We start from the raw sequence: 27,530 nt of genomic DNA, 5'->3' as shown, positions 1-27,530 counted from the left end.
TCTTCTCCTATGCTGATCTGCTGCTCTCTTCCACCCGCCTCCTTCTTTAACTCCATGTTCTCTTCTGCTGTGCTGATCTGCTGCTCTCTTCCACCCACCTCCTTCTCTAACTCCCTTTTCTCTTCTCTTCTCCCGAGCTGATCTGCTGCTCTCTTCCACCCGCCTCCTTCTTTAACTCCCTGTTCTTTTGCTGTGCTGCTGCTCTCTTCCATGCTTCCTCCTTCAACTCCCTGTTCTCTTCTCCTGTGATAATCTGCTGCTCTCTTCCACCCACCTCCTTCTTTAACTCCCTGGTCTCTTCTCCTGTGCTGATCTGCTGCTCTCATCCTCCCCACCTCCTTCTTTAACTCCCTGGTCTCTTCTCTTCTCCTGTGCTGAACTGCTGCTCTCTTCCAGCCCGCCTCCTTCTTTAACTCCCCGTTTTCTTCTCCTGTGCTGATCTGCTATTCTCTTTCACCCCGCCTCCTTCTCTAACTCCCTGTTGTCTTCTCCTGTGGTAATATGTTGTTCTCTTCCACCCACCTCCTTCTCTAACTCCCTGTATTCTTCTTTTCTCCCTCTGCTGATTTGCTTCTCTTCCACCCAGCCTCCTTCTATAACTCCCTGTTCTCTTCTGCTGATCTGCTGCTCTCTTCCACCTCGCCTCCTTCTTTAACTCCCTGTTCTCTTCTGCTGTGCTGATCTGCTCCTCTCTTCCACCCACCTCCTACTCTAACTCCCTGTTCTCTTCTCTTCTCCCGTGCTGATCTGCTGCTCTCTTCCACTCTGCCTCCTTCTCTAACTCCCTGTTCTCTTCTCTTCTCCTGTGCTGATCTGCTGCTCTCTTCCAGCCCGCCTCCTTCTCTAACTCCCTGTTCTCTTCTCCTGTGGTAATATATTGTTCTCTTCCACCCACCTCCTTCTCCAACTCCCTTTTCTCTTCTCTTCTCCCGAGCTGATCTGCTGCTCTCTTCCACCGCCTTCTTCTCTAGCTCCCTGTTCTCTTCTCCTGTGCTGATCTGCTGCTCTCTTCCACCCGCCTCCTTCTTTAACTCCCTGTTCTCTTTTGCTGTGCTGATCTGCTGCTCTCTTCCATGCCGCCTCCTTCAACTCCCTGTTCTCTTCTCCTGTGATAATCTGCTGCTCTCTTCCACCCACCTCCTTCTTTAACTCCCGGTTCTCTTCTCCCATGCTGATCTGCTGTTCTCTTCCTCCCGCCTCATCTCTAACTCCCTGTTCTCTTCTCCTGTGATGATCTTTCTGCTATCTTCCATCCGCCTCCTTCTCTAACTCCCGGTTCTCTTCTCCTGTGCTGATCTGCTGCTCTCTTTCACCTCACCTCCTTCTTTAACTCCCTGTTCTCTTCTCTTCTCACGTGCTGATCTGTTGCTCTCTCCCAGCCCGCCTCCTTCTTTAACTCCCTGTTAACTTCTGCTGATCTGCTGCTCTCTTCCACCCACCTCCTTCTCTAACTCCCTGCCCTGCCATCACTCATCCATCTATCGCCCTCACTCTGTCGCCCTCACTCTATCCATCTATCGCCCTCACTCTCTATTTATCTATCTATCTATCTGCCTCACTCCATCTGTCTATCTATCGCCCTCACTCTGTCTATCTATCTATCGCCCTCACTCTATTTATCTATCTATCTTTCGCCCTCCCTCTATCTTTCGCCCTCCCTCTAGCTATCTTTCGCCCTCCCTCTAGCTATCTTTCGCCCTCCCTCTAGCTATCTTTCGCCCTCCCTCTAGCTATCTATCGCCCTCAGTCTATCTGTCTATCGCACCACCACAGCATCACTCAGGGGGCACCACAGCATCACTCAGGGGGCACCACAGCATCACTCAGGGGGCACCACAGCATCACTCAGGGGGCACCACAGCATCACTCAGGGGGCACCACAGCATCACTCAGGGGGCACCACAGCATCACTCAGGGGGCACCACAGCATCACTCAGCACCACCACAGCATCACTCAGCACAGCACCACTCAGCACCACCACATTATCACCCAGCACCACCACAGCATCCCATCACCCAGCACCACCACAGCATCCCATCACCCAGCACCGCCACAGCATCACCCAGCACCGCCACAGCATCACCCAGCACCGCCACAGCATCACCCAGCACCGCCACAGCATCACCCAGCACCGCCACAGCATCACCCAGCACCGCCACAGCATCACCCAGCACCGCCACAGCATCACCCAGCACCGCCACAGCATCACCCAGCACCGCCACAGCATCACCCAGCACCGCCACAGCATCAACCAGCACCGCCACAGCATCACCCAGCACCACCACAGCATCACCCAGCACCACCACAGCATCACTCAGCACCACCACAGCATCACTCAGCACCACCACAGCATCACTCAGCACCACCACAGCATCACTCAGCACCACCACAACACCACTCAGCACCACCACAGCATCACTCAGCAATACCACAGCACCACTCAGCAATACCACAGCACCACTCAGCATCACTCAGCAACACCACAGCATCACTCAGCAACACCACAACATCACTCAGCACCACCCCAGTATCACTCAGCACCACCACAGCAACACCACAGCATCACTCAGCACCACCGTGGCACCACTCAGCACCACCACAGCATCACTCAGCGCCACCCCTAGCATCAATCAGTGCAACCATTTAACAACAGGTTCTAATATGTTCTCTCAATGTTTCAAGCTTTATTAAAAGTGTGACAAAAAGATGTTAATATTTCACTTCTGTTCTTGGATTTTCGTCACAAAAAAAATACACTGAACATAATCTTCACAAAAGTTATTTACAAAAGTTTAAGCTAATGCCATTATAAATTACAATCACTTTTATTTAAGCATTAATTATTAAAAAAATTAAAAGCCATTGTTACTTGTAATATCAGTACATCTAAGTCACGTAAATACAACACATATTGTATTACAAAGGCTATAGTTGTCACATTTGCGAAAGTTATAACTATTGGCATTGTAAATGACAAAGCTATTAATTTCGCTATTTTCAAAACCAACAAATAAATAAAGAAATTGTCATTTACAATAACAATAGCTCAAACTTTCCTAATGCGAGACCTATTGCATTGCAAAGGCTTGTTTTTTTGTTGTATTAACTCCAGCGCTTTGTCCATTCCCCGAATTTACTTTTCCATATCTGTTTGTCCCTTCTCCGTCACACGCGTCTCTAGGACACTCACATGCCCCTCCTGTTTATCCATACGCTGGGTGATTCTATCCATTCGTTCAGCTAGTTTGTCCATTTTGGAGTCTATGCCCTGCAGGCCGGTCTTCAGCTCCTGAAACATTGCCCGGATATCTTCTGCAGGCAAATGACTCGTGGCCCCCTCCTCCATCGGGTCACGATCACCCCCCTCAGTTTCAGTAGATTTACTTGCATTTTTCTCAAAATTAATACGGGGTTGTCGCGTGTCCAGTTTCCCCATATTGCCGCAGTTCCAGGTACTGCAGTCTCCGTAGATAAGATATGGCAATTGTGCAAACTGTTTTTTCCCCCCTTGTACGTGTCGGTAGTGTACCCAATCCACCAAAATCAGTCTACTCTCCGGTCCGATGCCGCCAATCGTCCCTCTCGTCTCAGTTGTGGCGAATTGACAAGATGGTATACTGCGATGGTATGTCCGATGTCCCGTGCCATGTTTCTTCCCCGTATCCACCTCAAAAGCGGGCGTGCATAGTTCGGAGTACGCTGAAGTTGTGTGCAGCCTCTATTAGTGGAATATTGTATGCGTGGTAGGGTGTTTAAATAATATCCAGGGGCAAGCAGACAGCATAGCCCCGCCAAAGATCACCTCTAGCCAGCAATCCGCGCCACTGCCCTGGGTTTTCGCATGTCAGGCGCTTCCCATACCGTCAATCCGCTGCTCTGTTCAGGGGATCCTCTGCAGTCCTTTCACCAGGGATCAAATGGCGCTCACCACATCATACTGGGCCCCGTCTCATTTACTCAGTTTGTCCCTGAATGGAGGGCCAGCTGTACAGGCGCCGGCGCCGTCCAAGAACGCGCCACTGTCCCAGGTAATCAGCGTACAGCACCCGTGCTCCAGTTTTAGCACCCACCCAGGCACAGCATGGTCCCCAGGCGTAGCCCGCAATTAGGCCTCACAAAGTTACTGAGGAGTATTCCACAAAATGGCGGCCGGCCCGGGCGTCTTCGTCATACGTCTCTAAAGCCCGATTCTGTCCTACGCTATCCGCCACCCAAGCAATGCCAGCTCTGCGCAGTGGTGGACTCACCGAGCCCGGGTATCACCAGCTTCTGCCCCGGGTCTAGCCGCCGCTCCAGGCCGTGCCTCGAGTAGTCTTCACCAAGGCCTCCTTTACCAGGGCCCCTGGCTCCGGTCAATGCAACAGTTAGTCGCGCTCTTAGTAGGGCGCTCGCGGCAGCCCCGCAGCGGCCTCTCAACCTCCAATCAGCCCCACAAGCCTCCGGTAGGTCTTCGCCCCCTCACCGGGTCAATCCACTGCCACCAGCCAGAGTCTGCCGAAACGCCTCGCCAGGACAGCCCATACTCCAGCCCCGGCTCAGCGTGAGCTGCCAGGCCTCAGCTCGATTCAGAAAAGGGGGTGGTGATGAGCAGAGTGTCTGAATTAAGCAGACCACTCTTACCCAGTCCAAAGATCAGGGCTTGATCCATCACCATTATTTATCTCACTGCACCATCCCAGCTCAGAACCTGGCTATATGCAAATCAGTCTGTCCCTGGCCCAGTGCATCATGGGAACAGGGCAGACTAAACTACCAAGCCAATTCTTCACCAGAAAGGAGACAAGCTACCGGGGACCGGTTTCTGGCATTTCAGCCGTCTTCGGCCCGGCTTGCTTGAATCCCGATGGTGCAGTGAGAAAGGGACTCATGTCTGAGCCAGGCCTCAGCTCAGCGACAGTGTGCAGTCGGTGGCTCTCAGTCTCTTCAGGGTGCGCGATGGTCAAATTTACAGCAACGTGTGCAGGGGGAGCTCCGCTATCGCATTTAGGGCAGAGTCCGGTGTGCAGTGACTGTATGAACGGATATTTGTCGGATTAAAGGGCCCGGCAGGCGGAGCCGCTTCAACCAGCGGCCATTCCGCTGCTCTGCTAAGCCACGCCCCCTGTGATAATGATGTACTTATGTTGGAAATAATAACAACTAAAAGGTGTAAATTGTAAAGCAGAGTTCCAAGAAGTGTGAGACATTTAAAGAGGGAGGGTGTCTGAAAAGCACGGTATTTAGGAATTTACAAAAGAGAAAGAGCATACTTTTCACACATACTATACAAGTTGGCTTGGAGTAGTGGTGTCACATGTTCAAAGTAAAAAAATATATAGCGTTAAAGGAAACTATTCAGTGGTCGGTGGGATCCAAGCAGGGTGCAAAGTAGGCTCAAGTACAATCAATGAGACTATGAGGGTGTAGTTGATCTGCAGAAAATACACCCAACTGAAGAAAGTCATCCTGTACTTGACAGACAATCGATATGAACATTCTTTGGAATACAGTGAAAGAACAAAGAATTCCAAAGCAATGGTCCTAATACGGCTGCATCAAAGTACTTCATTAAGGGTCAGATAAGGAAAAGATAATGAATGCACCAGCAACATTGCAATTAATGCAAGGGCCAACTAGGGATACAGCCTTGTTCTGATTTTATGAAATTATAAATGATGTAGGAACATTCCTTTCTGGCATTAATATGGAAGGGAAGTTGGGTGATGAAAAAACTGTGATTCTACTATTTGCCAATGGTGGATTATTCCTAACACTAAAGGAACTCAGAATATGTCATGCATTAAAAGGCTTTGGAACATACTACTACAAAAAGAAACTCGGATGAATCCAAGATTTTAAAAAATTACGATTATGAACCAAAAGACCCACCTTGAATACAATGTCATGCTAAACAGGGCTTCAATAGAAAGTTACATATTTTGACTACCTGACATAAGGCTTGACAACAACTTATCATGAGCTTAACAAAAATGAAGATAGCATGAAACAAACCATGGGAACAACACTCCGCTGCAAACGCAACGTTGAGGATAGGTCCAGTAAAAACCATCCTAGACGTGTACAGAATTAAGGCAGTGGCAGCAGAAACATTAGGTGCAGAACTATGAGTGTCACTAAAAAATGCCCGAGATACAAATGAAAGGTTTCCAAAGAAAACTTCGGCTTGGGCCCCCACCTAAGATCATAAAATTGGAACGTGGACTCCATACTACAGAAGGCAGAACCAGATGCAGGGAATACTGTTCTTAGATAGTAAACATTAAAAATTCCCGCGTAGAGATGATCCAAAAGTCCATGTACAGCGTTATTAGCATAAAAGTATCGAAGAACAGTTGCTGGATAAATCAATTGGAAATGACTCTAAAAATATTTGGCTACTGCATATTGGGGAAGAATTTAAGAACATTGAATGCAACAAGCATAACAGCCATCAAAGTCGATTTCTTGCAGAGGAAAGCAAAATGTGATTACTAGTGGTGCCAAAGGAGCTTCTCTGACAAAAACATATTTGGCATTAAAAACCAACAATTAATGGCAAAGCCAATAGGTCTGGCATTGGCTATCAGTCTTCTGGATGTGTCAAAACTTGATTTTCATTTTTTGCAAAGCGTACATGTTGGGGGAAGATGCAGGTTCCCCCTCAATTTAAAGAGAATATATTCTCGATCTTAAAAAGCATACATTACCGTAATAGTCCATGTCAGTAAAGAAGTGCTGTGTGTGTCTATGTGCTCCTTGTGTGCCGTCACTCACAGTACAGTTAGCCTATGCCAAAAGTGGGCTGGCCCACTGCCTCATGCAGTTTGCTGTAGTGGGCAGAATAACAATGCGAACGGCACACTAAGAGGCCATAGCTGAAGCGGGCTGGCTGAAAGCTCATATACATACTTCTAGCCAGAAATTTAGTAAAATCAAAAGATCTTATCTAACCCTAGACCTAAAAATGGCCAAGAATCTTAGCTCAACACCACCACCACTAGGGGACTGACTTTTCATGTATTTAAAATTTGAGGTTAGAAGTCTACTTCAAGTATTTAACATGGAATGGTCAACTAAAGACAGCTGCAATGGTTAATGCACATGCAGGCTGGGAGGACTAGGGATAATACCTTACTTTAGGAAGGTAGGATCCTTCTGCATGGTTACCCCCACTTTTTGCCTGGTGCTAAGCTGTTATTGACTAGTCTGACTGAAATCCTGCAAATCAGGACTCCAGTCTATCTGCTTTCTCCCTACATTTGTTAGGTTCAGTACTTCGGTACATCTCAGGTTGGATACTAGAGTAGCCTTATAAGTCTCTAGTATATGGTACTAAGGTACCCATGGCATAGGTACCCCAGAGGTCCCCCAGGGCTGAAGCATGTATTAGACCTGCTCTCTCCCCCAGCAGCTACGCTGTTGTGCCGCTGCCCCAGTTTCACCTCTGCTAGTAGGTGTTTGAGGCCCTCCTCCACCCGCAGGCTCCTGCCTGCCCTCATCCCTGGTGGTACAGTGGGAGAGCCTTGCTCTTCTGCTGACCCGCTGCTGTCCGTCTCAGTGCCAGTTTCTTCTGTCCTTGTTAGTGTTTGTTATTGTGCCTTTTTGACTGTTTTTTTGTCTTTCCTGTTGTTCCTGTTTGTGTCCTCCATGCCCGTTTCCTTCCCTCCGCTGCTGCCCCTCCACCTGCCGGTTCGCGCTCCCGTCTCCCAGCTGCACTTACCTCCTCCCTTTCCTATTTAATGGCGGCCGCTGCTCGAGTGTCCAAGCAAGACCTCTGACCTCCTTGTCCGAGACCTGCTCTCTCCAACAGCAACTCCGCTGTTGTGCCGCTGATCCCATTTCACCTCTACTGGTAGGTGTTCGAGGCCCTCCTCCATCCGCTGGCTCCTGCCTGTGCCTGATTCCTGATGGTCCAGTGGGAGAGCCTAGCTCTTCTGCTGCTCTCTGTCCCTTTGTTCTGTCCTTGTTGGTGTCTTGTTATTTTGCTTTTTTTCTTTTTTTTCCTTTTTTCTGTCTTTCCTGTTCCTGTTTGTGTCCTCCATGCCCGTTTCCTTCCCGTCGCTGCTTCCCCTAAGGCTGCTCCCCCATGCCGGTTCCCGCTCCCGCCTCCCAGCTGCGCGTCCCTCCCCCTTCCCTATTAAAATGCGGCCGCTGCAACTGGGTCTTGGTCAAATTGACCAGATAAGTGTCTAATTATCGATAGCATGGCAGGCAGGAGGTTGCACTAAGTTTTCAGGATGCAGAGAATATAAAAGTAAGAAGAAATAATTTAGTGTTCGGAAACAGTGAAGTGTCGAGGTGGTCTCATCTTAGAGAGGTTGGTACACTTTTAATGTGAAATGAATTGTACTGTTTTAAATGTGCACTTGTATAATTAATTATTTCAATCTAATAAAGTATTGTTTGATTTGATTAGTGAGCTTGGTGATCAATGAATTGGTGAAAACACGTATTATAATATCAAACCATCACTTTCCTTTAAGTGTTTTCTCTGTTTCTACTGTGAATGATGGGTCAAATGTTGTATAGTATGCAACTCATTCGAAAGTCTTGGTGCTCAACATCGACTATCTGGGCTGTGTTCCTAATCTTCATTAAACCTATTCTATTCTTATAATCTGAATGGCTTTACTACACATTTCTTCAATGATCCAAGTCTGTTAGCTATGTTTGACAGAGATTCCATTCACCATCACTCATATGCTATCCAATAGTATACTAGAGTCTGTAGAGGACCCATACAACATATTGGTATTATATTGCTCTATGCAAAAACTGAAGTAAATAAGCGGAGACGTGTAAAAAGCTATTATAAACCAGGATTCCAACAGCAAATCAGAGCTAGGTGAATACTCTAAAGATTATGTGAGCCTGGATAGGCACGACAGGCTTTGAGAAGAACAAAATCCTTTCTTTCTAGGTCCCAGGTAGAGTTTTGTAAGCAGAGAAGGAAAGTGGTTATAATACGGCCTCTTGTGTATTCTGCTTTGGAACACTGATGCATATTGGAAAGCATTGAAAAAGAATCTGGAAGGACTTGTAGGTGCTGGGTTATACGCAGGTTCATTGAATGCTTCCTTGATTTGCTGGGCAATAGCGGTGCAGTTTTTGAACTCCTGTAGAGAGATTGTTCCTCTTACTTCTAGTCTTTTGGAGTGCCTCAATACTGTCACCATGTAGAAACGGATACCTTTGTAACCAACATCATTTGTTTTTGCTCATTAGAGATCTTGGGCCAATGTCTTTTTCTTCTTGACAACATTTTTAGGTGGAATCCATTGTATTGCTGCATGTACTGTCACAAGGAATTCTTTTTGAAAGTGAACCTCATAGCATACAGTACTTTTATTACACAACATCCAACGTTCATAAAAGATACTATACCCAAGCATTGTTAGAAAGCTTGCAGACTTGGTTAATATGCTCCACTGTCATCTGGCTCACTCAGCACAAATGCAAGCCACATCTGACAAGCCAGGTAGACTTTTAGCCTACCTATTGCATCAGGAGCACCCCCATAGGCCAATCCACACCATATGCGATGACCAGAGCCGTATACCCCACAAGAAACTCGATAATCGTACGGCCATGACCAAGCATTATGCAACACTAAGTCTATCACCCACAGAGACCACCTGCAGATCAGCCCCTTCCTCGGTTCGATAGAACCACCTGCGATTTCCCTAAACCAATACATGGCGCTTGAGTCCCCATCACTATTGATGAAGTGCGCCTAGCTTTAACACTAGCATCAGGTAAGGCGCCGGGCCCCGGCTGGCTCCCAGTGGAATTTTTCAAGACGTACGTTGATACACTGGTCCCATAACTAGATGCTCTCTAAACTCTACACTAGAAAGTTCTTTGTTGCCAGCTTCACTGCGATAGGCCAGCTTAGTCTCATTGTTGAAGCCGGGCAAAGACTCCACAGCCTTGGGCCTATAGATCCTGTAGCTATTCAAAACGCAGATTATAAAATCCTGGGGAAAATACTCGCAGACCGTCTCGCGCCCCTCACCCCTGCCTTGGTACACCCAGACCAGAATGGGTTTATCCCCGCTCGTAGCACTTCCCTCAATCTTCGTAGTTGTTTTTTTAGAGTTTCAGTGTATGTACCGCTCCGCTGGCCACACTCGGGGAGCCTGGTTTTAGACATCAAGAAGACCTTTGACTCTCTTGAATGGGATTATCTTTTTGCTGTTCTGGCCAAGTTCGGTTTTGGGCCCACATTCATCGGCATGGTCAGGCTGCTTTATAAACACCCGACTGTCCGTGTGAAAACGGGTCCTTACATCTCTTAACCTATTGCTTTGGACGCTGGGACTAGGCAGGGCTGCCCCTTGTCCCCCACTTTTCTCCCTAGCAATGGAGCCCTTGGCGGAATATGGCTGCACTCTGGTAGTTGTGGGCATACCTCTAGGAGATGGAATCCACACAATATCACTGTATACAGATGATATCCTAATGTACATGAAAGATGTTCACGCTATTCCTTCCTCATTGGCTCACACTCTGAAGTCGTTTGCCGATGTGTCTGGGCTGCGCATCAATGCGGCAAAGTCCTCTTTATACCCCTTTTCAGAATCCACCTAGGACCCTTTTTATACCCTGAATGGGAACCAAGTAATGTGGTGTGCCGATTCCTTTCGATACCTAGGTGTCCGCATTTATCAGCGAGAAACTGACCTCTTCGACAGAAACCTAGGTAGAACGACGACTGCCATCCATGATCAGCTCACCTTTTGGGGTACCCTCCTGCTATCTCTCTCTGGTAGGATCGCTCTCACCAAAATGGTGATCCTTATTTATTATTATTATTTATTATTTATTATTTTATATTCTTGTAGAGCGCCAGACTAGACTCCCGAAGGGGTATCTCTGCGCTATTACTGTACCATGAAACTGTGCTAGTTACGAGAGCATGAGTGATAAAGAGTGCGGAAACTGGAAAGTTATTTATGTGTCGGGATATAGGTAGGTCTTTAAATTTTTCCGGAAACACAAATGACTGGAAATTGATCTGAGTTCTGGAGGCAAGGAATTCCAGAGTATTGGGCCGGCATAAGCTAATGCACGGCCACCCTGTCTGGTTTTATTTACTCTTGGTGTCTGTAGGAGCTGCTGATGACTGGAGCGCAGGGAACGCCCCGGGATGTAGGGCTGAAAGATCTTGGTCATATACTTCGGGCCCTCCCCTATCCTGCTCTTATGAATTGTGCATAGAGTCTTAAATTGGACTCGCTTCCTCACTGGAAGCCAGTGGAGTCTCTTCAGCAGGGGGCTAGAGGGGGTCCTAGCTGGAACATTCAGGACAATCCTTGCTGCTGTGTTTTGGATTACTTGCAATTTGCTGAGCTGCTCCTCGTTTGCTCCGAGGAGCAGCCCATTGCAGTAATCTACCCTGCTGATGACCAGAGCCTGCACGAGCGTTTTCCTATGATGGTCTGGTAAATAGGGGAAGACTCGTCTCAGCATCCCGATAGCCCGGAAGCAGGTACCGGCCACCTGATTGACATGTCCCTTGAAGGTGAGTTGCTGATCGAAAAGCACTCCCAGGTTCCTAACAGAACTCTTGGGGGTGGGGACAGGGCCAAGCTCCACAGGCCACCAGTCAGATGACCAATATGTTGCCGCTTGTCCAAAACACATTACCTCCGTTTTCCCCACATTGCACTGCAGACAGTTAGTTGACATCCAGTCTGCAATGGCTCTCATACCATCTGCAAAAGATCTTTTTATTGCAGATGTGAGAGTTTTGAACGGGAAAAGGAGTTGGGTGTCGTCGGCGTACGACACCGGGGTGAACCCGAATGATCTGGCCAGGTTGGCTAGGGGGGCCACATACACATTGAAGAGTGTGGGACTAAGGCATGAGCCTTGTGGCACCCCCTTATTGAGCTCCCTTAGTGTGGATTTATGGGAGCCCAGCCTAACTTCTTGGACACGACCAGTCAAAAAGCTTTTCATCCAGGTCAGAGCCTCACCCTCCACACCCACCTCACCTAGGCGGTCAAGAAGCACCGTGTGAGACACCGTATCGAAAGCGGCAGAAAGGTCCAACAGCACCAGAATCAGTGAGCTGCCCTCATCCAGTGCCATTCTGATGTTGTTGGTCACTGTTTGAAGGGCTGATTCTGTGCTGTGGTTGGGCCTGAAACCAGATTGTGAATAGTCCAGGCCCTCCGTCGCTTCCAGGTGTTGAGAGAGATAGGTGTTCACATGTCTCTCTGTAACCTTACCCAGGTAAGGCAAGAGGGAGATCGGTCGTAAATTGGAGAGGTCAGTCCAAGGAGAAGATGCCTTTTTCCTGATCGGGTTCACCACCGCCCTTTTCCAATCTGCAGGGACCTGGCTTTTAGTTAGGGAGATGTTAATCACATCCAGCATGTGCGGGCCCAAAATAGGAATCATGGGGCCAACCATTTTGGTTGGAATAAGGTCATTAGGCGATCCAGATTTAATGTGGCTGCAGAGGGCAATGAGCTCTGTGTTGGTGACCGGAGGAAAGGATGAAAGGGTGGGTTTATTACCAGATACCGGTGTTTGAGGATAGAGAGGGCCTGTGTTGGGGGTTTTTAAAGCATCATTGGCTGCCACTATTTTTTCGTAGATGTTCTTTATTTTATCCTCAAAATATCTCGAGACTTCATCACATAGGTCTTGTGAGAAGTCCTCAGAGCTGTCACAGGCAGTCGGCTTAATAAAATTCTGCAGAATGTTAAAAAGCTCCTTAGAGCAGTTGCCTGCCTGTGCAATCTGCTGTGTTAAGTGTTGCTTCCTGGCTTGCTTTATGTTTTTGTAGTACTTGGATTGAGTATCTAGGAAAGCTACTCTCCTGCTCTCGGTCTTCCCTTTCCTCCAGGCTTTCTCAGCCCGTCTACAGTTTTGCTTAGCTACCCTCAATTCATGGGTATACCAGCTGTCTTGTTTGGACACTGGGTATTGTTTGTGCTTTCTTAAAGGGGCTATAAGATCAATGGCTTGCTTAATTGAGACATTAAGCTTAGTTAAGGCCATATCAGCAGTGTCGGTTGCTGAGATTCCGGGGTCTATCCAAAATTCCTGGATTTTGTTGGCCGTGACTTTGTGCCACTCTCGACGCCAAATAGGGGGAAGAGGAGCACTCTTAGCCGTTTTTATAGGGGTAGCTAAAAAGAATTCCAGTATGGAGTGATCTGTCCATGCTATTTCTTTTGCCGGGGAACAACTAACTTTAGCACAGTTACAGAAGAGTAGATCTAACGTGTGTCCTCCTTTATGGGTGGGTCCATGATTCTGTAATTCCAGACCTAAGCTGGCAAGGTCTGTAATCAAGGCAGTGGCATCAGAGTGTGTGGGTAGATCAACATGTATATTGAAGTCTCCCAAAAGAAGAAAATCTTCTTTAGATTTGATATGAGGGGCCAGGATTTCTTGAAGAAGAAGAGCAAAACTCGAGTCAGTGCCTGGGGGTCGGTATACCAAAGCACCTTTCCAGGTAACATGATTGGTAAGGGAGAATTTAAAAATCATTAATTCTAGTTGAGGGTGCATGTGCTGCTCACTTATAGTTACTTTTATACTATCCTTATGTATAATAGCAAGGCCACCTCCAGTTTTTATTTCTCGGTCAAGATGTTTGATTTTATACCCAGCCGGGATCCCCATGGCAATGGCAGTGACTGTGTGTGGCTTTAGCCATGTTTCGGCCAGGAAGCAGATGTCAGGTTTCATGGAATAGATTAGATCCCAGACTTGATGTTGATGCTTAGGTAATGACCGTACATTAAGAAAAAAACTCCTGAGACCCATAGGAGGGGGTTTAGAAACTGAGGGGGAGGTACTGTTTCGAGATAGACGCCGACATTGCAAACAGGAGAACCCTCCCTCTACCTGGTGCCAAGGAATGTTCGTGCTACATGACCATGATGGTCTGAGGGTCAGAAGCGCTTGGGCCGAGTAGCGGATTATTCGTGTGCCCTTACCAGTCGGAGCTCGTTCGGCTGGATCAGAGTCCATCACCCCTCGCCCCGTCCTGTCGCGGACGGGCGCAGACGGGCTTTTCTTCGGCGCTTCTTAGGCGCGCTCGAAGGCGCCCCCTGCGCGCAACCGCTGCGCGCTTCCTGGAAGGGCGTGGCTAAATAGCCCGGAGTGAGGTAGCCACTAGAGCGCTAACCTCTACTCCGGGACTACCGGAAGTGCTGCTGCCTGGCTCTGCCTGTCCGCCCTCCGCTCAACGGCACTGGTTGCCGAGTCGGACCGAGGCGGGCAGGCGATGGTATCGAGCTCCTCTTTTACTTCCCTAGACTGCCCCTCTATGTCCCCCCCTCCTTTCTTTAATGGATTGGAGAGAGCGATCAGAGATTTTATCTGGGGCACCTATCACCACTGTATTTCCATTAATAAGCTTTACTTACCCACAGATCGGGGCTTCCTTGCAGCTCCTAACATAACATAAAATGTGTATTTGTAAAGCGCACATTTACCCCGCTGGGGTCTCTTGGCGCTGAATAACAGATGTTTATTGTTACCCACCTCAATGGTACTCATTTTATCGACCTCGGATGGATGAAAGGCTGACTGCACCCGCCGGGATTTTAACCTGTGACCATGAAGTCGAACACAGGCCCCTGCAGTGGATGCATTAGTCCACTGAGCCACCAGAACTGGCTAACTTAGAGAATTACTATCTCGCTGCACAACTGCAACGGATTGCCAGACGGCTGGCCTCTGTTATGTTGTATATTCCTTTAATGTGTATTCTCTCCTTGCCACGAGTTAAGAATGTAGAGTGTAGAATATACTGGTGTTCTAGGGTTTCACCATTGTAGGCTGAGCTGCTGAGGAGAAGAGGTCGTTTCCTTGGCCCTCACCTGTTTGTCACATTACTTAATAAACACCTTTCTACAACCTTCAACGTCTGGATTACCTTACTACAAATTGGCGACGAGGGAAACTGGCGTTAAAGCGGTCTTAATTTATCAAGAAAATACGTCGAATGAAATTTTCCGTTTAAAAGAAAGAAAAGAAAAAGGAAAACAGAGGAAGAAAAGCGGACCTGAGCAGAAAGCTTTCCGTGAGTCTCATTATTGTTTTTTTTTACTACCGCTTGCTGACTGCGTTTCAACTAAATATGCGTGCTTAAATCAAGGCCTCTAGGAACAGCCGTTAACAAGCAGCCTACCGGCATCTTTTAACTGCGCTCGCCATTCCACTGCATGCGCTGACTTCGGAGGAACCCCGCGCGTCTTTCACCAGCGCGTCCTCTATCACGAACTGACGTCAGACGCAGGTCACGCAGCGTGACCCCAACGTGGCGGCCATTTTGACAAGGTTGTTTACTACTCGCATTTACTATCGGCATTGCGAGGAGAAGCTTCAACGAAGAGGAGTTTCAACGCATCGCATAGAGGCCACGTTTTTCTTTAAAAAAGAAAAAGAAACAGCTGAATCTTCAGAGGTAATTTCCGGACATTACAGTAAGGTGATTTTTACATATTAAAAAAAAAAAAAAAAAAGAGATTTATATACATTTCTATATTGTGACATTATACAGGTGAGAAGGTCGAGGGAAAGTTTATATTCTTTATCAATTGTATTTTACCTTCTGGTGCATGGAAGAAGGTGATTCTAGTATTACTACAGTTAATAAGGACACGAATATGGCACAACAAAATTTTTCAATTAGTCCTCCGGAACCATTTTGGGTGAAAGGTACCCAGCCAAGCATAAAATGGTTAGAATGGAAAGAGTATTTTATCAATTATTTGGAAGCTGTAGATGAAACCAAAAAAATGAAACCTGAACAGAAAAAGAGACTACTTCTACATTCACTGGGACCCGTAGGATTAAAAACATTTTCAAGAATGAGTAAAACTGATGATCCTGATCTTGATGAATTTGGGAATGCCATCAAAAACATGGATAAATACTTTGCTCCCAAAGTATGTATCGGGGTCATAAGACATACATTTTTTCAAAGGAGGCAAACTAAGGAGGAAACTGTAGATGAGTGGATGGATGATCTTAAAAAGCTTGCCATTGATTGTAAAGTTGATAATTTACATGATGACTTAATTCGTGATCAACTTGTGATGCACAACAACAACTCAGGGCTGCAGGATCGTCTTTGGGTTAATGGAGATGCACCTCTTGACGATGTGGTAGCCATCATGAGAAAATCTGAAATGTCCGGAAGGTGTGCCACTGTAGTGAAGGAGACTGAGAAAGATGTGTCCAAGCCGTCGGGAACTGTCTGTAAGATTCAGGCCCCTAATAAGAATTTTCGTCAACAGCAGCAACAAGGGAGATGGACTGGTCAGCCTACAAGAGTTCAAAACAAGAACATGGAGGATAGGAGATGCTATAGATGTGATAGTAAAGAACATCTAGCATTCAGTAGACTGTGTCCTGCGCTAAAGAAGAAGTGTGGTATTTGTGGACTTTTAGGTCACTTTAGTAAAATGTGTCGCAGACGCAGCAACGTGAAGTATGTGTATGAAGAGGAGGGGGAGAGTATGGAAGAAGTAGATGATGAGGATGAATGTTGCATAAAGAGTGTTCGTGGGAACTATGTGATTAATATCTCAGAGGATTCCCTTAAAGGGAAACCAATTTGTGAGATATCTCTTGGTGGAGTGGTGATAAGTGTGTATGCGGATTCTGGTTCCCCATATACGATTATAAATGAAGAGGTTTGGAGAAAAAAATTTGTAAAGAAGATTGGTGAGCAATTGTACCCATCAGATGTTTGCCCAATCAGCTTTACAGGCAACAGAATTGGAATGATTGGCTTTAGGTGGCTTACATTTCTATTTAAGGGCAGGTCCACAAGAGCGAAGTTATATGTAGCAAAGGTGGGACCATCAGTCTTAGGATGGTTCGACCAGAAGAAATTACACATCATTTTAGACCCAAACTCTAAAGAAAAAGTTCTAATTTTGGATGACTGTAGTAGAATGGAAGAAACACTCTCTGAAAAATTTCCCAAAGTGTTTAGTAAGGAGCTAGGTGCTCTGAAGGGATTTGAACATAGGATAATTTTAAAAGCTGACGCGCAACCCAAGGTTCACAAGGTAAGACCGATACCTATGCTGATAAGGGAGGAAGTCAAAAAGGAGATTCAGGAACTACTTGCAAAGGGTATTATTGAAGAGATTGAAACATCAGAATGGATTTCTCCGATTGTGGTAGCCCGAAAACCCAACGGAAAAATTCGTTTATGCATCGATTTGCGCCATTTGAACAACAATATCGTGATCGAAAAGTTTCCCCTTCCAAGAATCAATGAGATGGTATCTTCCCTGAAAGGTGCTACATGGTTCTCCACGGTGGATCTCTCTGCCGCTTACCACCAGGTAATGTTAGATCCCGACTCTAAGAACCTAACGGCGTTCATTACACCGTTTGGTTGTTACCAGTTCAGGCGTATGCCTTTTGGTTTGGCCTCAGCCGCTGCTGTTTTTCAGCGGCTGATGCACAAGCTTTTTGGGGACATGGAGAATATCTCATTTTTTCAGGATGACATCCTGGTTGCTGCAAAAGGTAAAGAGAGTCATGACTTAAAACTTCAACAGGTTTTGGAAACCTTACAGTCAGCTGGCCTGACTGTAGAGTTATCCAAATGCAAGTTCAGTCAAAGGAGTGTTGCATATTTGGGACACATAATTAGCGAGGAAGGTGTTGAACCTAAACCAACCTTAATTGAAAATATTGTTAAGTTCTCTGCCCCTGTTTCCAAAGATGAGGTGAGAGCATTTCTTGGCATGGCCGAATACTGTGCCAAGTTTATAAAAAAATTTGCAGCGAAGGTTTACAATTTGCGTGCACTGTTGAAAAAGAACACTAAGTTCGTTTGGTGTGAGTTGTGTGAAAAAGAGTTTAAATTGATCAAGAATGAACTACAAAATGTGAATGCACTTGCCATTTTTGACCCTAATATCGACTGTTTGTTGACCACTGACGCAAGTGACAAGGGTTTAGGTGCCGTGTTGTCACAACTTGATGAGGATGGTAAGGAGAAGATCATTTTATTTGCTTCCAGGGCCCTTTCCCCTGCTGAGAGTAGGTATCCCATTATCGAAAGAGAGGCCCTTGCATGTGCATGGGCATTAGAACATTTTCGAGCATTTGTTTGGGGAAAGCCTGTGACAATTCGCACAGATCACAAACCTTTGATCCGTATATTGTCGTGTGATGGCATCTCTGGTGCGTCTGCGAGATTAGCCAGGTTGTCTATGCGGATGAAGGAATACATCTATAAAATGGTTTACTTACCTGGGAGGGACAACCGTATTGCTGATTGTCTATCAAGACTTCCACCTCCTCTCGAAGTATGTGAAGATGACCCTTGGAGCGAGTATTGTGTGGCTTTAGTGCATGACTGTGGTGAGCCTGCTATAAATAAAATTGAATGGTTGGCGGAACAAGAAAAAGATACTGTTTTAAAAAGTGTTTTAGAATACATCTGCAAGGGCTGGCCCAAAAAGAGGAGTATTCCTGGACTGGACGCTTTTTGGCAAATCCGTACGGAATTGTCATCTGAAAATGACTTACTTTTTAGGGGTGATAGAATTGTCCCACCCGTATCCTTGAGGAAGAAAATTTTGCAACTTTGTCATGAGGGGCATTTTGGTATTATGAGGACCAAGTCTACCGTTAAAGGAATGTTTTGGTGGCCAGGAATTGACGGTGAAACTGACGTTTTTGTTAAGAAATGTGCAGTTTGTGGGTCCGCTGACAAGACCCTTAGAACGCTTAAGCCCAAGATGAGTGATGGTTTAATTCCTGACTTCCCTTGGGACACTATCGCAGTTGACATTATTGGGCCTATTGGGGATTCTAAAGAGTATGGGTTAGTTGCCATTGACCTTTTTTCCAAATGGCCTATTGTAAAATTTGTAGACAAAGTGGACACTCTGACAGTGCTTGGCTTTTTAGATAAAATATTCATGATGGAAGGTTTGCCAGCCTGTGTGCTATCTGACAATGGTGTCCAATTTACTTCCAAGCAGGCTAAGGAGTATTTTGACAGGTGTGGTGTCAAACACAAAACTACCGCGTTGTACAACCCTAGTGGGAACGGCACTGTCGAAAGGTTTAACAGAGTAATTAAGGGTGTCATTCAGGCCTCAGTGCATAGTAAGCTTGACTGGAAAGTACAGGTTCAAAAAGCTGTCTGGTCATACAGAGTCACTGTGCAAAACAGCACTGGCACTTCCCCGTTCACCATGATGAGAGGCAGGACAGCGAGATGTAAATTTAATCCCGCATGGCTTTTCGATGGGAAAATAGTTTCTTGGTCTCCTGTTGAGGTCAAAGATAAATTGCTGTCCAGTCACGAAAAGAGCAGAGAGTTTTATGACTCTCATCACAACACTAAAGAGGTCTTTGTCAAGGTTGGTGATTGGGTAAGGGTTAAGAAACCTTTCAAGGTACCCAAGGGGGAAAGTCGCTTTGAACCACCATGTAAAGTTGCGGAGATTTTGAGGAATTCAGTGAGACTTGAAGATGGAAGAGTGTGGAATCTTAAGAACATTGCTTTAAATCCTGATCAGAATTATATTGAATTTCTTCCTAATTCCAGTGTCAATAACTTTGATTGGGTGGAAGATCATTTTCAGAATAGTCAGGTTCAATCTCAGCTTGGTAATGATTTTGTTCCTGTTGATATGCCTATGCGATCCAATCTTCCTCCGCATATTGAGGGGGGAGTGGGTGAGGGTTGCAGTCATGATTTGATGTCTAACACCAATGTATCTACCTCCACGACTATTGGCACATCTGGTACCCAAGATAAGGTCGGTGCTTTGCCGGACAAAAGGACAAGAGCTGCCCCCAGGTGGCTAAAGGACTTCATTGTTTAAACAGGTTGTTCCTGCTTTAGGATTTTACTGTTCCTCTTTGTGTTTTTTTCCCTTCCTTTTATTCCCCTTTCACTTCACCTTTTTTCCTTTCATTGTGTGGGGGGGGGATGTGTTATGTTGTATATTCCTTTAATGTGTATTCTCTCCTTGCCACGAGTTAAGAATGTAGAGTGTAGAATATACTGGTGTTCTAGGGTTTCACCATTGTAGGCTGAGCTGCTGAGGAGAAGAGGTCGTTTCCTTGGCCCTCACCTGTTTGTCACATTACTTAATAAACACCTTTCTACAACCTTCAACGTCTGGATTACCTTACTACACTCTCGACAACTCACTGACACAGCCACACTAAGGAAGCCCCTATCATACCTTTCCCTTCTTTACCTGTTTCACCCTTGCTCAAAGCATGGGGCCATAGACTCCCTGTTGCTCAAAGTAACACAAATACTATTGCAGAAGCCTTTTTGTCACCCGAACCACAATACCATATGCCCCCACTATAACACTTAAGGGAACGCCCAGAGAACTGCAGGTCACCACGGCGGGCAAGCTACACAACTGGGAAGAGGCAGACATCCACAACACTTGAGATCTCTTACGGGCTGGGGGCCTCATACCTTACACTCTGCTGGTCTTAGAGGAGGGGCTGCACCTGGGCTGCTTCTTCCTACACCATTCCCTTATACCAGCCCTAGCGGCTCGCTGGGGAGACTTAACCATTGAGCCCTCCACACATTTCACGATTCAGTACCTGCATGTAATGAGTTCCGGGTGGCACCTAACTTGGTGGTTCGCCGCCTCCATTAGACAGCATTCTGCAATCTTGTTACATCCTCTGAAGCTACATTGAGAGGCACACTTGGAACGCCCCTTCACTCACTCTGAATGGGCGGCTGCATTAGAGAGTCCCACTCATATACTCCGCAACCAGCGCTTCCACCAGATCCAATTTTTTATCATACACAAAGCGTATTTTAGCCCAGCTAAAATGAATAGGTACTTTTGCTACACAGACACTACCTGCCCTCGTTGCCAAATGGTTGCCGTAGACCTTTTACATATGCTATGGCACTGTCGCTACCCTTAGTAGATACTGGAGCACGGTGGCCGCTATCCTTACCCGCTGCACGGAACGTGACCTCCCCTTTCACTGGGAATCCTGTCATCTGCACCTCTTCGCCAGCAGTAAAAAACACAAAGTCACATCCCACTTTCAATATCTGGGCTTGGAAACTGCCAAGCGACTGATCACTGGGAGATGGAAATCCCCTGATTTCCCTCACGCCCTGGCGTGGTGTCGCTCTTTACTGACATGGGCCGAAGCAGAGAGCATTGCCCTGCACAGGGAGAATTTACTGGGTTTCGGCAAACTTCCACTAGCGGCCAATTGGGACGCAATATTGGCAAGCTTGCTGGGTGACAGAGCCATGGATTTGGGGGGGGTGTATCCCAAGATGGAGAGCCGGCCATTGGGGTGACAAATTGGGGGTTCCCATTCATCCCTACAGAGCCAAGGCGTATCGTTACTAATGGTCTCTTTCACAATCAGTCAGTGGTTATTCATATATCACATGCATCACTTATTTGCTAATGTGGGCGGTGCTTACGTAGGCGGGTTTAATGCGGGTGGGCATAGTGGCGGCATACCACTAATAGTTAGTCCTGTATTATGCTTTATTCTTTTTGACCTCATTTTACTATACCCCATTTCATCTGTGTAGAATCTGTTTATGAAAAATGGTGCAATGCACGCATTCGCATGTGATATTCATGGGCATTTACATTGTGTCAACACCATTATCTCATCATTATACATTAGTTCTTTAGGTTTATTGAATCCATACTGTGATGTCCTGCAGATTCGAACACCCCCCTATTCCTGGGGTCATTCATGGTGTTACTCTGTATATATCACTGTCTTCATTTGTTTCCTCATCGGAAAAATAATAAACCGGCTTTTCCACACAAAAAAACATGTTCTGCTGTCACCAATGATCTCTTACTGGTTGAAAAAGCAGAATGCAGACTGTTCCTTCAACTCTTCAGGAAATAGTGAATTTACATTCGTGCTCAAACACAGCTTACTCTTTGGAAGACATCAGCCAAAATAGATCAATAGCCACTGTGAGGAACCAGCATTTCAATAATTGCTTACAATGTCTTGCATATCCCCTTTAAAGTTTGAATGTTGCATTCTTCAGCCCATAGCAATAAATGTCCTGAGAGATATTTATGGCAGGGATCAGCTAAATAGGATTCAGGAGAGATAACCGAAAGTTCACCTAGCTGGAATTATCTATAGTCATCTGTGAAATGCAGTCTTATTCAGAATTCAGAAATGCCTGGTTGATCAGAATGTCAAACAATCGCAGAAAAGTAAGAACATACAGCTTGGGTATTAGTGGCAAGTTAATAAAGTATTCTAATCATGAACCCATGCTGCATATCCCAGCATAGACAAACCTCCATATCACTTTAGGAAGACGGTAAATCTCACTTGAAAGCAAATATCAAAGGTAGCCTCTGAATGGCTCACAAGACGTGCATGTTTAATTATCAAGTGCACTTGAGGTCCTGTTGTTAAAAGAGTTCATTGCTATATTTAAGCTTTTTGGACAGTTTCTGGACAAAGCAAAGCTGGAATCATTGGGTAAGGTGCTTGAATCAGAATGTGCTCTAATTCCATAGGAACTCCTACCATGTTCCCACTGCCCCTTGCTAGTCTCAACTGGGTTTGTCATAAGTTTTATTTTGTGCCACCCTGCCCGGTCTTTATAATTGTTCTCGGTGAATCTCCTTTGCCAACCTTACGACACATTACTAGGTTATACAAGAGCTCAGGTTACGCTTACAATTCAGTTTAGGTTTCAAAGGTTATTGTAGGGAACAGATGATCTACTTCCTCTGTTAGTTACTGAGTATCATATTTTGTTGCAGTTACCTGCCATTATTTGCACTGGTTAATCTGATGTAGCACCACTGATTGACTGTCAGTAATCTTGCCAATTTTGGGAGGGGATTAGTGCATGCAGGACTTTAGAATGTATTATTTTAATGAACTTGTCATACAACAGACTGGTTACCCTTGATTTGGCAATAGATAGAAACAACCATACCCATCCGGTGCCTATTTTGTTCTAATAATATATATTATTTATGCTCACAATTGTGTTACTTCGATGAAGTGCATTACGATCAGAAATAGTGCTGGCAAATTACAGTAATCAGGACAAGTATTTACACAGATGACATGAATAGAAACCATGATGGTAGAAGGTGAAAGAGGAACTGTGAGGTGGATTTAATGATGTCTTGGTACATATACTGGTTGATGACCCGTAAGACGAACACATTATGGTGTAATGCTAGACATCGTAACAAAGGTAACAGTGAAAATTAACACCCTCTGTACATACCCAAATAGATCTCTTTGTTCTGCTTACTGAGTGATATGCTCTCAGACAACCAGATGACTTACATACTTGAGTATCCCATCCTTGTGGATTAATTCACATTTGATGCACATCAACATTTGTTCTGCTTCTTGGTTTGATGGAACTCAACCTTCTTAGGACTTACCCTGGTAAACATTAGAGCCGTGGAGTGTTGAACACTTGTGGAAGGTTCAATCTGAATCGCCTCGAAGGGGCTTGAGGATACCAGTTTGGTCCAATTCAAATTCAGTTTGCTATGTGCACTGTTTGTATGCACAAGAAGCATGGTAGGGGCTCCCATGGTGCTCCACACATAGTGCACAGTGTCATCCAGTCCCACAGCCCTTATATGTAGGAGATTCACTGTTGTTCCGTTGTATGTGGAATTGAATTCAATGTGAATCTGCAAGAGAAAAATCACAAATGTTTTCAACATTTCTTTTTCTGAACACAAACACTTACTCAAACAACGACATTTTGGTAGCTCTTATGAGAAAAACGTTTGCCCTCATTTCACGGAGGGCCAATAGAATTCTGAGCTTCCCATACAGTTAATAACCACCAATCCGAATCTAGTGATAGGCATTCTCGAAAGGGAAAATGTGAGCTTGTTTCAGAGAGGTTAATGATGTGAATAAATATTCAACAGTGCCGCTTACAAAGGGACAATAATAAAATTTCAAGACACACAAAGACATGTCTTATACAATCAACTGTGATCCTGCCAATCATGAGCAATAAATGATCACAAAGGATAAACTTTACTACTAAAATTCTTGCATGTTTTGCACACCAAACAGCTAAAAGCTCATCTTGCTAACATCAATAAGTAAAGAGACCAAAGTGCGCAAACACCCCTCCCCACCACATAAAAAGTGCTGCATTTGCTGGAAGAAGCAGTGGCCAGAAGGTGAGGGTTGGGTAGCAACACCTTTAATAAAAAATAATAGATTGGCAAAACCAATAGGTCTGGGTTAAATATGCTACCACATTCAGCTTCAACACATTAGAGCAAGACACACGGAAGGGAGCCAGTAAGAGCAGACACAGAGGTCTATGGTTGTATAATACTCCCTTGTGCAGTTCAGTGTAGGCACTCGAGTGGAGGGGGAAGTACACACTTATAAAGCCAATAGCATTAGTTGAGAGATTATACTCCATGGACCTGAGCCAAAACACGATTGACCAAGTTTGAGGCCAACAGACAAAAGAGTTGTCAAACACAGCCAGAGATCAAAAGTGGGGGACCCAAAAGTCCACTCTATTTTATTGTTGGCTATAGGACAACTTGACATCCGCGTATGAAAATTCAGACCTAACACTGACTCACTTCAGGCTTTCCTCAAGCATAGCAATTTTAAACCGCTCTTTGGCAATTTCTGAAATAAATTAATTACTGGCAAATTCAACAACAGCCTGTGTGGACGGCAACTCTAGGAGTCATGCTTCAGAAGGTTTCAATCCTGTGCCAAAGCCTCCAAGCTGCCAACCGACTATCCTGATAAGCCACTGACTGTGACTGAAAGCACCATTACAGGGCAACTCTCGGCTATAAGTAGCCGTAAGAATTCACAAAGACTCCAGGCACTATACCGCAGACCAAAAATACGTATATAGCAGACATGCTTATGTTTATAATAGAAATGGACGAGATAGTCAGAATCAATTGTCAGAAAGAACGCCACTTTAAAGGGTCATATTTTGGATTTGACTGCATCACTAGGTATAGTGCTGAAGAAGGCTAGAAGGAATTGAGGTTAATTCACCACCCGTGGCAGCCAAAATGTAGGCTGGGGAAGAACTTTATAGAGCAGAATAAATGCTTAATGACACACGTTAACATGGACAAATCAAACAAGATGATCCAGTGAGAACATCAGTATGTGACATCAAAGCAGTGAGTTTCTGCAGCAACTTATCCATCTGGATGATTTCTATTTTTAGACCAACAACTATACACAAACGACCAAAAGCTGGTCTGTGGCATGCACAATATTTGAAACTATCAGCACATTTCTTCAAAGGGTGGTGAAAAAGAAATTGAGGTCAGAGCACATGCAGCATGACATGAATAATTTCCTGTTTGTTGGTGCTGCAAAAAAAAGCAGAAGAGAGTACGAGGATGCTGAGGGATGTGACTAGGTTGGAGGTGCAAACAATGACCTTAACCTTCCTGGGCACTGAATAGGACTAAGTAGCTAGATTGCTCGTACACTAACTACTGACACAGAGGGCTCATGCATGATGTACAAAGCATTTTCAGATTTCACTCAGTAAAGAAAAGCCAGTGTTTGACCAGCTTTTCAGGGAATCTGGACCTGCCAGATGGGCAAGCTTGAAAGGGCCAGTGTAGAGGTTATCTTTTTGGTCCAGTCGCAGCTCATGGGACCAAAACAAAATGGCAAACATAGAAGCCATTTTAATATGGCCCATTTGGCAGTCTAGACCCCCCAAAAAGCCAGTCTAACACCAAGTAAAGCACATCATATATTAGGGCAGCTTAGTGCTGCCTGCAAGGCAATAACACCAGAGACAGTGTTTTTCAGACAGGTGGGAATGGAAGGAGTGTCCAACCTCATTATGTAGTTAAAGAGAATAAGGTACATGTCATTGGCAGCACACTTACTTGGATGGATACCATGGTGTGACAACGTGGTTACCATCAGACCAGTATTTTTGGGAAGTACAAACTTTCTTGGATGCAGCAGAAGTGGGGTGGGGCAATGGTTGATTAAAAGGTTTTGGGCAGGTAAATGGTAGAAAGAAAATTAGCCAGAACAGTGGTAGAGAAAACTGAAATATTGCACCCCTAGAATCATTTCCAGTTATCATGAGCAGGTGTACTTCCTTTTCAACAGAATATGATTTTCAAAGGATGATTCCTCATTCAAATAACACACATTGATCCTGGTTGATTTGAGTGAAAGTTGTTCTTTTAATTCACCTTATTTGTTATAATCATTTCACTCATTTTTGGTTTGTCATCCAATATTTGACGATCGAAGATTAACCCTAGGAACCGTTAAGAGATCTTTCCACTGTCAAATATTGGATTTTAACCACAATGTTTCACTAATAACTCGAAAATGTACAGTTTCACCGTTGACTTCGTAATGTTAAAATGTAAAGATTAGCCTTGAGAAAGCCCTGGCTCTAATAGCCAAATAGGGCGAAACACTTGCCGGCTGTTCTCCGTTTTCTAAAATTTGCACTATGACAATCCAAAATTAAGTGAAATGATTATAACAAATGTCGTGAATTAAAAGAACAACTTTCACTCAAATCAGCCAGGATCAATGTGTGTTATTTGAATGAGGAATCATCCTTTGAAAATCATATTCTGTTGAAAAGTAGGTACACCAGCTCACAACCCTTCACTCAACTGTATATTCAAGGCTGTAAAGGTCCAGAGCCTTGAGCACAAGTGCCTCCAAGAGCAATAGGTATTTATATCCAGAATCAGGATCCCTGGGTCGTTCTCTTTTCTCCCAATTGTACACTATAAATTCCAATATCTTCTTTTGAGGCTTAAAAAAGCTTCAGGGATCTCCGCTGAATGAAAAAGTGGTCATGGTCAACCATATGCCAGAAAACATACATAAAGAAACAATGAGGTCCACTGGCCTACATACAATAGCAAAAGAATGTTTCCTCGCGGAACGGTGCAAGAAAATATTTGATTTATCAAACTAAAGTTTGAATTTTATAATGGATGCCAGCAGCAAGAAATAATGATTTTAGTTTATTCCAGTTTAGGTTTAGGAACGTCGCTAATAAATTGTTGATTTATTCTCCCTTTTTTCGCCTCCAGCCATTTGCTAGGTTCATGACTATGCTTAAAGAACATGTTCTTTCTGATTTTTTTTTGCTCTTATTACCTTGCAGAATGTAAATAACAATGAAGCATGCAGGCTAGAAATAAATATGACCAAGGCAATGGCACTGGTTAATAGGGAAAAATACATCAAAATGCAACTTGGGAGGAACTTAGTTGGAAACATTAACAGAATAGAAGTATCTAGGGGCCTTGTTTGACAAAAAAAAGATTGGTTCAACTCACATGTATCAATTTAGAACTAAAGGCGGGAGGGGGGGGGGGTCACAAGGCGTGCAAAGTTAACATCAATAGAGCATTGATAGCCATGAACTACTGTTTGGTCCTTGTGGTAATATAATTTGTACCAAGCTGTAAGGAGTTTAACTATCTGTGCAATACATTTATGTCATCATGCCTATATGTGGGGTTCTGTACCTATTAACTTAGGACACAACAGAAAG

General features: G+C 45.0%; 1 protein-coding gene across 1 annotated transcript in view; it reads right to left on the bottom strand.

The window, feature by feature from the left end:
* The window catches only part of GLMP (glycosylated lysosomal membrane protein), a 98,780-nt gene that overhangs the window by 59,332 nt on the left and 11,918 nt on the right, over positions 1–27,530 (bottom strand). The window contains exon 2 of the mRNA XM_086947622.1: positions 23,398–23,655. Within this exon, the coding sequence (XP_086803748.1) occupies positions 23,398–23,655 (258 nt within the window). The remainder of the gene's footprint in view (positions 1–23,397; positions 23,656–27,530) is intronic.

The sequence above is a fragment of the Lissotriton vulgaris genome, chromosome 12 (assembly GCF_964263255.1).
Source record: "Lissotriton vulgaris chromosome 12, aLisVul1.2, whole genome shotgun sequence".
Taxonomy (NCBI): Eukaryota; Metazoa; Chordata; class Amphibia; order Caudata; family Salamandridae; genus Lissotriton; species Lissotriton vulgaris.
The sequence above is the reverse complement of the archived record's forward strand: the minus strand, read 5'-3'. Positions and strand labels throughout refer to the sequence as shown.